Source organism: Polyodon spathula, chromosome 4 (genome assembly GCF_017654505.1).
Source record: "Polyodon spathula isolate WHYD16114869_AA chromosome 4, ASM1765450v1, whole genome shotgun sequence".
Classification (NCBI taxonomy): Eukaryota; Metazoa; Chordata; class Actinopteri; order Acipenseriformes; family Polyodontidae; genus Polyodon; species Polyodon spathula.
This window is the reverse complement of record NC_054537.1, coordinates 64,821,886-64,833,063: the sequence shown is the minus strand read 5'-3', so window position 1 is coordinate 64,833,063 and position 11,178 is coordinate 64,821,886. Positions and strand designations below refer to the sequence as shown.

The following is an 11,178-nucleotide window of genomic DNA, read 5'->3' as shown; positions in this document are numbered from 1 at the left end:
TTGTTTTTATACCATTAAAAATGGTGTTATTCCTCTAAGAAATTGTGTCTGCCTTTCTGTTTGCTTCTAAGTATGGTCCATTGAGTAAGAGGGCAAAGTTTGCCCATAATCAAATAACTTAAAAGAATAATGTAACTGCTGTTGCTGCAAACAAGTCATTTCTTATTAGTTTTAAAATATTTATATTTCACTTTAAATATTCGGGCAAGTTTTACACTTGCTTCAGATCGGGTACTTTATTTTATACGGGGAGAGTACTCAGTAAGCAAACATATTTTAATTACAGTACCTTATGATTTCAGGGACGTGCCTTTAAAGTAAGAGGACACTAGTGTTGTTTTTTATACACAAATAAGCTTACTTGACTTGGAAAACGTCTTAAACCATACAAGCAAATTTCTACTTGGTTCGATATTGAATGAGTATACTGTAGTCACCTACACAGGTATTGAAAGATGAAAATTAATTTAAATAAAGAACAATGACAAGTTTTTAATGAAAAAAACACTTTCTAGCCTACTTCACTAAAATATAATCGTCGTTGGTGTGAACTTAAACCTGTTCGTGGCCCTGCAGCAACACAAACCTACCAACTTCCTTATTTAAAGAAAATACATAACCGTCTAGTTCTCTCTTGCCTTTATTCAATTAATATAATTTAATAAACACAGAATAAAAACAAACTAATAACTACCTAGCCTATATTTCATTAATAATTTTGTGTAGTGTTAGTCACACCACTGCTAATGTTAGCTGTTGTACACACTTTCATCCATACGTGTTGAATTCCTATTAAGAGGAAAAAACACAGTACTTTTTAATGCATTTGGTATAGGCTGGTTTTAAAGTCACTTAAAGGCCCAAAAGCATTGCTGGAAATCAACAGAGAAACTTGGTAGGTGCAGTTACTGCGTGATTTGCTCCTCAGTGTCACAACGTTCACCATGGCTCAGAGGGCTCTGTGCATCTCTAATTAACACTGATGGATGAAACACCCAGGCACACTATGGACTACAATGGACATTGTGTTGCAGCATGTCACAACTCTTCCTACCAATTTTCAGTACTCCTTGACCAATAACTTTTCTACACGTGAAGAAAGCAGCGCTCTTCCTACCTAAGAAGTGAGGTTTCAGCGCTCCGTGTCAACCCCGCAGCACTACACCCCTGCCTGCATGGTTATTTGGGTATCAATTACAGAGAAGGTACCAAGTGGTCACTGAAATACATGCAACACCACTTGAGATACATCATTCTATTTATCTATCTCTATATATTGTATGGATCCCACAGGATCTTTTACAGTGGTTGAATCCTGATCCCCACTTTTCATTAATTCCTAAAGTTCAATGCTTTGTCCAGCATCTCAGACAAGCCTAATGTACAGGTTTTTAGAATCTGACCTCAAAACCATCAAATGCTGCGACTGCAAATATCAATGTAACAGATTTAATATCCAGTGGCAGTCTTGCCAAACTCGGGCTAGACTCACAGAATGAGCTCAGGGATCAATGTGCTGATGGGCAAACCGAGCAAAAAATAAAGATATTTATTTAAATGAACCAATGCATACTGCAGGCAGTGAACGCAAAAAGATATTTGCATATACAGGCTTCCTTTTTTTGTTCAGTCCGCATCCAGTGTGTTCATTGGCCCTTAAGTGTTTATTACTCTCACTATTCTCATGCTTCACTGAATTAAATAGGGATGTTAATTGTTTTGCATTTAAATGAAGGACCAACCAAAATCAATAATAATGTGTTCCAAAAATACAAAAACTAACTCACCTGTTAAACAAATGCCAGCAGTATGTTTTTTTCATTTACAGCCACTGGCCACAAGCCATGTATTACTATATATCATGCATAGTGCTTTTCCTTCCTCTTGTATGCTGATAGCTTAACAGAAAAATTACTACCATTAAGCACAGCCCCATTTTACAGAAGTGTATCCTCTCTACCACTTAACACCCTTTTTTCTTGCTGACAGGATGGACAGTGACAAACACAGCATTGTTCCCAGTCTTTGAAAGCTAAATGGTTCTAATAAACAGCTAACAGTTTGCCTACATTTGTACATATGCCATCACTTCATTCCCCCAAACACTCTTCCCTCTGAGCTTAAACCCTCTGCACCCATTTTCAGCTATGAAACAGAAAAGCCGAAACATGGGATCTTTTTAATTGTATTTACATTTCATAGAAGACAACCTGCTTACGGACTTAATCCACCACAGCAATTTTAAAAATGTTACTTTATTACAAACACACTAAACAAAATGTCAAAAACAATAGTTAGTTCATGTGGGCAAGAAATTCTTTTTGACTTGAGTAACAATTTAAGATATTAAAATTAATGGGGTGGTAGCAATTTAGAGATCATGGGTGCTTATTAAATTTTTGCCATTAAAACTGGGTACTAATGTGAATAAGAGCAGATAGTCGAAACTGGTCCCTATTTCAAGCATAAATTACACTTAAATAAAATACAATAAAAAAAGGGACAACAGTTCAGCAGCAGTAATCCTGTTTATTAAAAAAAAAAAAAAAAAAAAAAAAAAACGGTTTCCAAAACTTTCTTGTGAAATACACAGAAATCTGTACAAACAACACCAGCTGGAATCGGATAGCAGGCCGGTCGGTGAACTGCCATGTAATTATCTCCTCGGTCCACCTCTCCCTCTGCCTCTCCCCCGGCCTCGCCCCCTGCCTCGGCCTCGCCCTCGCCCTGCAACTGGAAAGAAACGAGTCTATCAGAGTGGAGTGGACAAGTATTGCAAACAATTATGAATTTTAACTACTTCTAGAACAAGCATGTTACAATATCATATTAAACAAAATTACCCTCACTAGATTATCAATTTATGGAGTTGTCTGGTATGGAGTTCTCGAAATCTGCCTTGACTAGCTTTGAGCTTGTCTGGGGAATCTGAAGTGCCTGGACAGAATAGCCATCCTCACTCCATTCAAAGAGTTAAAAAGGTAACATTGTCACATGACTTAAATGGAATGAAGATCAACATAAACCAGAACAACTTAGAATGGTTGCAAACACCGTAAAACAGGAGGTGAAATAAATGTAATGACATTGTAAGCTTCGTCTTCTTTTCCGAGTTGCCTGGGTCGAAGCTGGTGTTGCATTGTGAGGTGTCCTGATCATACATCCAAAGTAGCACCTACCTGCTTCTCTCTTTTTTGACTTGACTTTGGGTTCGATGTCCACCAGCAGGGTGTCCAGAGGCAAGCTGTCTGGCAGAATGAAGTAGCGAATATTGTTTCCACGAATGCTCAGCGTCTCCAGTTGGACAGGCTCACGGTTCTTTAATGTCATTTTGACGGCTTTGAGATGGGTGTTCATACATACATCCACACCTGTAGAGGGCAAACAGGTTAATGATCCTGTTTCACCAGTGCAAAAAAATAACACCTATCCTCACACACCATTACTTGAAACAAGCTTGCTATAACATATTCAGTGAAACATTTAATTCTATCAGAACATTTGTCAAAGATGAACTATTGGTAGTTTCTCTTATTTCTACAGCTTTTATGATTGAGTGAATGTATACTAAACAAGAATAAATCAAATAAGCACACTAGTCAAAAGTCCATGCATGGTATTTTAATATTTGGCTAAAGAGCTTCCATTTCCACAAGAAATACTGTAAACCAGTGTTACTATACTAAATCCCATTGAACTAACACTATTCGCTAATCTAACTCCGCCTTAATTGTGTTTGATAATCTTGAAAAAAAAAAATGAATTAATGGGGTAAACAAAATCTTTGTGCTGAATTCCAGGGAGGACATGAAAGGGACTTGGCTGCAGAATAGTTGCGCACCAGCACACACAGTGTACAGAAGGATCTGGTCAGGACCCACTTTCATCTAAATAAAAACATTCTTGTTGCAACAGAAACACTCAAATCCTATTACCAAATTAACAACCAGCTGAATTTTATCATCAAACCAGTATTAATTGGTAAGAAATATTTTAAGTGGCATAAACAACTCAGTGCTGAAATCAGTAAGAAAATAATCCAGTTTCTCATGCTCGATGGCACTCGAACAGAGAACCCCCCCTCCTTAACGATTAAACACTTGTTTATCCTTTACTTAAAGCATGTTGTGTATTACAAACATTTTACAAATTTAATCACAATAATTAAAATACCACCATCATAAAACTAATATCAGGATTAATTAAATGTGGTATATACTGCATTCTATAAAAGTTATTTAATAACGTTTAGGTGCTTGAGTTTAGCGACTCCTGTTTGTACCCCTCCACTCCAATCTTATAATTAAGGTTATTAGCACTTTGACATCAGATTTCCTACTGATGTGTTTTTTTGTTTTTTTTTTACAGTACAGATAAAGTTTATCTATCATTCATCTCTATATATATATATATTATATATATATCTATAATATATATATTTATATATATATATACACACACGTGTTTGGTAGTCGCCTTTATCCAAGGTGAAATTAGGTCCACTGAAATCCTTATTTATTGTTATTTAAATACAGTATAGTTCACAGTAAGTGCAAATAATACTACTATGAACTAGGATGCAACAAGTAAGGATTACAACAAGTTGTGCCTACAATGACATAGTAGTGTTAGGATAGTGTTCGGGTTGGGCATTAGTGGATGACCCATAGTAACAGTATAGCAAGTCCTAACGGAGCATAGTCATATTGTCAGTGACATTGTTTTAAAAGAATTGTTTGTTGCAGAACCATAACAAGTTTCAAAGCTGTAAAACTGAAGTGCAGTTTAAGTTATTTTTTTGCAAACCTAATCTGTTATCAGATTTAAAGTGAAATAGGAATATTAAGCCTAGCCTGCAACTTTCGTCAATTATAAAACGTTATAATTGGGTTGGGTTAATAGCCAAGGTAGTTCCGTTCTTGTAAACTCAAGTCACAGTATGCATTTTTTTATTTTTTTTTTTAAATATAAAATCACTGCACTCCCGGTGCACTCCACTACTATTGCAGGGCAAGAAGCTTACACTGCTTTCAAAACCTGCAGTAAGGCTACAGGTGTCCCATAAGATGTAATCAAAGAACATCAAGTCCAGCAAGTAGCAAATCCACTCCACCTGAACACCTGCTTTGAACATGTGCAAGTGGGTGTGAAGGTAAAAAAAAATGTTCTGTAATGCAGTCCTCCCACTTACAGCGCATTGTTTATGACTAACCCTGTATAAATGCAAGATCCTCCACATAAGGTTACACTTCGGTTTGGCAAATAGTGGCAAATACTGTCAGGCACTACTCTAAGGAAAGTGGATGTGGTTGAAAGCATAAGGTGGCAGGACCACTAGTGAACAGTCACAGCAATTTTACTCATTTTCTGACAGTCCTCACCCCTTTCACACTGGCACTCCGACCTGGGTCGCAGCGATACACCTCAGGATGTGGGTCGAAGCGCTTTGCACTGGGTAGAGCGAGACAAAATGCATGACCACCAATCGTAAGCCAAGGAAATAAACAGCCACACCTGCGTGAAGGTTTAACTTCCTGAAGCAACATTTCTGTTTAGCCATATTGTTGTGGAGACACACCATGAGCCAGACTAGAGCAGGGATGAAGAAATATTTGCTTTAAATCAACAATTGGGCCGACTGTTCAATCCAGAGAAGCTTGGATGGAAGAGTTCGTAACAAGCTGGTTCCAGGGCACTGTTTCACGCACTGTGTATGCCTGTCACCCTGGTCAACCCCACTTTATCGAAACCAGTGTGAAATCACATAGCTGACCCGCATGACACCGGGTCCTGACCCAGGAAGAGGATGCCAGTGTGAAAGAGGCTCATGTGTGCTACTCAGCCAAGCAAGCAAACACACAGGTCAGTAAATACTCAGCATCAAAAGAAACTTATTACTTATATTTGGATAAAATTCACTAGATGTGATCAAAAAATGACATTGTTTTAGAGCAGGTGCAGTGACTATTGTGCCGATTAACAACCGACATCACAAAGATGCTGCAAAATGATCTGTTGATCATGGGTAGGTGTTGAGATTCTCGGTCTCCCAGTTTGTGGCCTTTCATTACAGAGTGTGTCTGATCATACCATCTCGCCAGGTTTGAAATTGCTGGCTGTAGGCACCAAGACGCTGCCCTAGCCCATCTCAAACATGCCGATTGCACTAAGGCACTTGACGGATGTGGCATATTGTTTTTTTTCTGTAATTTTTCTTTGCTTTTATTCAAGCTTGCCACACATCAACTGAAATCACTCCATATCCAGTGTCCAATCAACTGTCTCACTAATTAGGTGAGTAAGTGCATGTGCTTCAGTCAGTCACTCAAACGTGTCAGTCAAGGATGATCGAGTGACTATAAAGAAACCAAAAACATTTCAATGTCCATCATTTGTATACCTTATTTTTTGCAAAAATAAGTGTTAATTGAGGTTTTGATGCTCGTTATAGAATTGTTAATTACAACTCTTGCCCTTGATTGCCAAGTGTAAAATACCCTAACACTTGTCAATCACAGTGACATGCTGATTGTGCATGTTGTGAACAGGGTATAAAAAAAGACAAACATCTCACAGCATCCTGGGAAGTCCTGCTGCTTTCGTCTTAGACCACTTTCATAAATCCATATATACAAAGCCTAAAGTTAGTTTAAAGCACCTACTGGAAGAAAGGCTGAATCAATATCAGTTACCAGTAACCCCTACATCTGTGTAAGAGGGAGTAGGAAAGGCACTGCTGGGAGTCCACTGTGGCCACATTTGAAAAACAACGTGGGATCGCCAGGACCTGAGAAGCTAGGAGTGGAAATTTACAGCAAAGTGTTCTACAGAACAACCAGTTGAGTTGACTGTTTGAGCAGCACCAGTAGGAAAAGCAGTCTTGGATGCATAAGTACCTGCCAACTGATCGGCTCCTGCAAGCAGTCACCTAGAACATCTAACAGTTTACACATAAACAGATTGCAAACACAGACCGACAAGCTTTAGACACTAATGAGGAATATGCAGTACTCTCTGTGCCTACCTGTGATTGTGCCATGTACCTGTGTTCCATTCTTCAACTCTATGGTTACGGTTTCATGGCTCAACTTCATCAAAAATCTGTTAAAAGAAAAAACATAAATAACAACGCTGTTATCAAATTCATTTTAATATTCACAACAGTATTTCTACAATCGACCTCTAGTAAAATCCAAAACGAAACGAAGCTCAGTGAGTGTTGACCTTAAGCTACACGCATCTGATTGTATATTATACCCGATTTGAAGTTAATGCAAGGTTGTTTTTTGTTGGTTACCTCATTATGGTGTAATATATGTTTCGACTCGAGGAAGGCCAAGGTTTCATTTGACTTAACACGTAAAGACGTCCATAGAACAAAAAAAAAACTCAGTGCCGCGTCGAGAACGTAACGTGAGCGAAACATGAGCCAGTGAACAAAAATAAATAAATAAATAGAAACAAACTTACTGCTAGAAACAAAACTTATCAGAAACGAAACTATATATATATATATATATATATATATATATATATATATATATATATTGCTCTATATAAAATTTTATGGTACCACTAATTTTAAAAGATGTTCGAGAATGTTAGCACTGATATGACTATACGATCTAGAGAAGCGTTCGTACAAATAATTTAATAAATAAATAAATAAATAAATAAATAAAACAGGATTGTTATTGAAAGTTTAGTAACACAGGCCCTGATCCATTTTTGAATGGCCCATTCATTTCGACTTCCCGCCGTCGACTGTCTCTCTCATCTTCACAAAAATGTAATCTACAGCCATCCTCCGACACAGCTCGATTCTAACTGCTGCTGATAATCTATTAATAAAGCGCTTTTCTTAAAAATTCTTACCGTACGAGTTTCATGTTAGCAGTAGATTACAAAGACGAATCCTCCACCGCAATAAGTAAAAAAAATTACACTGGTAACGACACAGCAACGCTGAGTCGATCCGGCATTAAATTGTAAATAACTAAGGAAGTGGATGGTGCCAGAGACCGGAAACAAACTCAACAGCCGAACAACGAGAGCCTAGCAGGTTTGTGCTGGTCCTCTGTCTCAGCACAGCATCACCTACCGGTAACACTAATAGTGGAGGATTTAGAGATGGATATTTCTGAATAGGTAGCAGTAATTATGTAAGCAATGTATTGTATTATCACCAGTCTTCTGGTTTAAATATGAACCAAAAAATAAAATAAAGCATAAGGTGACATTTTATGTGCGGTTAGTTATGTGTGAAAAAAAATGGCTAATTCTACTTGCAGCTCAAAGAAACAAAATTCGCAATTAATACTATCTTATATTAACTTCGTTTTTTCTTACATTGGTGAGAGGATGATCCGCGTCCTCAATTTGCCATTTGTCGTGAAGTACTGGCTCACGAAAGACTTAAGCCATAGGTATCTTGAGACAAGGCATCCAGATCGCGTTGGAAAAGGACACAGGTTTTTCGAGAAGAAAGCTGATCAATTAGCTAAACAGCAAGACGTTACTAAAAAATTCATTGCTTCAGAGGAGATGAATGTATCCTACTGGTTACAGGGCATAGAACAAAAAACAAAAAAACCCCACATAACTGACTGTTGTCGGTATGTTTGCAATGCTTGATGTTGAATTGAAAATTAAAACTGGTATTCAGTATGTTGCAACACAATTTTAAATTAATATTGTAACGTGGAGGTAAAGGAAGCAATCCAGGCAAGTATTCTGGTATCAAATGCACGGTTTATTTTACAAGAACGAGCAGTTCAGTAAAATAAATGCAATAAACAATAACGAACACAGGATAAATAAAAGGGTTTAATAAATAGTCAGGTAACACACACAAAGCTAACAGTCTCTGCCTGTCTGACTCGGTAATTAAAAAAAAAAACCCACAAGAACAGGTTCTCTCCCACAGCTCCAAAAGTCACTCTTCTCCCAGCCCCTCTCTTGGCCAGGCTTTCGCTCAGTCGTGCGCGCTCCCACAGTCACAGGAATGCATTCCCGTCCCACAACTCAGCATTTCAATACACCCACATACTCCATCAATCCCCATGGAGGCTCTCCTGCAAATGCATGTCTGCGATCGGTTGCAGTCCGTTGTCCGTGCAAAGGGGACCCTTAACTCAAAAATCTGGGCTTGCTGTCCTTTGTAAGAATGTACGTAGAAGTGCCCACCCCACCCACGATCGTCTGCCTCGTCTTTACAATACGTTAACACCATTTTCTAGTAATAATTAATTTGATAAAAGCAAACATTTTAGTAAAATGTAAAACTATCTAATAAATGAAACGTGGCTTTTTGATTGGTAAGAAGTATTTTAGTTAGAATACCATAGTGAATAATTGTAGGTCGTGGGTTCATTATTCCTGTGTTAATTTGGGTCGCCAATCAAAATGTTTGGGGAACACTGCTCCATTAGGTTTGTGCCCAGGCTTTGAGCTTTTTGAAGACCAGGTAAGTACCCTTAGTTCTGCAACTTATAAGCATCTGTAACAACCAATACAAATGAAAGTTGTTTTGCTTAAGAGTAGTTTACCGAATCCTCAGAACTAATTCTTAAATCTTAAAAGTGACTCAATGGGACATTTGAGAAAACAGGTTTTGCTGCATATTTAATGCTCCCTCAACTTTATTTTAGTTATTGTGGAATAGGTGCAGTTATTTTGCAATTAAAAGCTTAGTAAATCAGGCCCATGGGGTTACACAAATTAAAAAAAAGGGAAAATTCCATAATACCCGCACCTTGGCACATGATTTGTTCAGGAAATAATTAGGCAGCAAAAGAGCAAGGTTGGCAGTTTTATTAAGCAAAGACCCATGTAGTCCATTAAACCACTGCAGAGCATTAAACCAATTAAGCACACAACTGTTAACAATTTTTGTTCTTGCAATTATCAAACAAAATCCCATCCTTTTAGTTGGCGAGACAATATTTTAAATTAAACAGCATTATATTTACCTAATGACCCCTATCAAAATATATACACAAATTCTGTGGTACAGATCTTATTTTGTGATAGAAAAAAAAAGTACGGTTTGTGTGTGCAATTGTATTTTAAAGTTCTGCATTTTTTATTTTTTTTTCCCAAAAAGTCTGGTTTAGGTAAGTTATCAGTGTCAGACAAACAGGAAAGCCAAGATTTTATATGTATTTGGAAAGTCTTGTGCTTGCCGGTAGTCTGAGACTAATGACTTACCCAAGCCTTACATTTTAATGGAACGTGAAAGGAAATAGATAAAAGAATATAAAGTAGGTACAAAACGTGATAAATCCAAATTGTCTTTTTCAGTTACTACAGTAAAGCAGGCTATGTTGCACCATAGTCTATCTTCAAATTAAAAATGTGGGAACCTGATAAAAACCATAGCTCACCACTAGTAATCTGGGTGGACCATATTTTCTAACAAACAGATGAACGGCAAGTCCTTCGCAAACAAAAGTCCTTACTGGCTATAAAACAAGCCTCTACTTTCCCATAGCACTGAGCTGCTGCAAATCAACTAATAATAACAACAGCAGAGATGTTAAATACAAAAAAGAGAACAAAATGAATTAGGATTTGCTATTGTTTTCCATCTGAGATTTTATTAAATCTTTAAAACAAAACAAACCATTAACAAACCACTTAAAACATGGAATGACAGTGGTCAGAAAGAGATAGTCATTTCAACATCGTAGAGAGCAGCAAGAAAAAACTTGTAATGAGAGCCAAGATGAGCCTGTCCAGTATACTGGAGTTCATCCAATAAAACTGTTCCTCCCCTTCATGGACTACAAGCAGGGACATGCAAAAAAGCAGGAAATAAGGCTCACATTGCATAACAGTTTGAAACATTCCATGTTTTACTGTGACTAGTGCCACCTTTTTCTCTATATGGTTGGTAACTGAGACAATTAGTATTTTTATAAACTAATTAGGTAGACAGTAAAAACTGGAATGCAACACAAGTCTTGTTTTCATCCCCTGACAGCTCTGCAAAGACCACAAGATGGATTTGGATGGCTCCTTGGTGTCATTACTGTGATGTATAAAGGCTGACCTTTTTTTTTTTTTTTTTTTTTTTATCACAGCAAGAGTTAAGCCAACAGCAACATACAGCAGCATTATGAGGTTTGTCTTTTGCCAGGAATAAAACTACATTGTTTCCCCAAGTTCCAGAGCATG

General features: G+C 37.5%; 1 protein-coding gene across 1 annotated transcript; it reads right to left on the bottom strand.

Moving 5' to 3' along the window:
• Window positions 1–2,543: 2,543 nt before the first annotated feature.
• LOC121314750 (small nuclear ribonucleoprotein Sm D1) lies at window positions 2,544–8,007 on the bottom strand. Its single transcript, XM_041248389.1, has 4 exons — window positions 7,876–8,007; window positions 7,025–7,101; window positions 3,180–3,371; window positions 2,544–2,733 (listed from the first exon to the last, which is right to left on the bottom strand). Exons 1-4 carry the CDS (start codon window positions 7,887–7,889, stop codon window positions 2,657–2,659), a joined length of 360 nt encoding a protein of 119 aa, XP_041104323.1. The 5' UTR covers window positions 7,890–8,007; the 3' UTR covers window positions 2,544–2,656.
• Between the last annotated feature and the right edge of the window lie 3,171 nt (window positions 8,008–11,178).

Bases quoted from the DNA above. Each gene is read 5' to 3' on its own strand.
- LOC121314750 (XM_041248389.1), bottom strand. The intron at 3,372-7,024 runs GTAGGCACAGAG...TGCCCTCTACAG, and splicing joins GGTACATGGCACAATCACAG to GTGTGGATGTATGTATGAAC. The intron at 2,734-3,179 runs GTAGGTGCTACT...GTTTCTTTCCAG, and splicing joins GTCAAAAAAGAGAGAAGCAG to TTGCAGGGCGAGGGCGAGGC.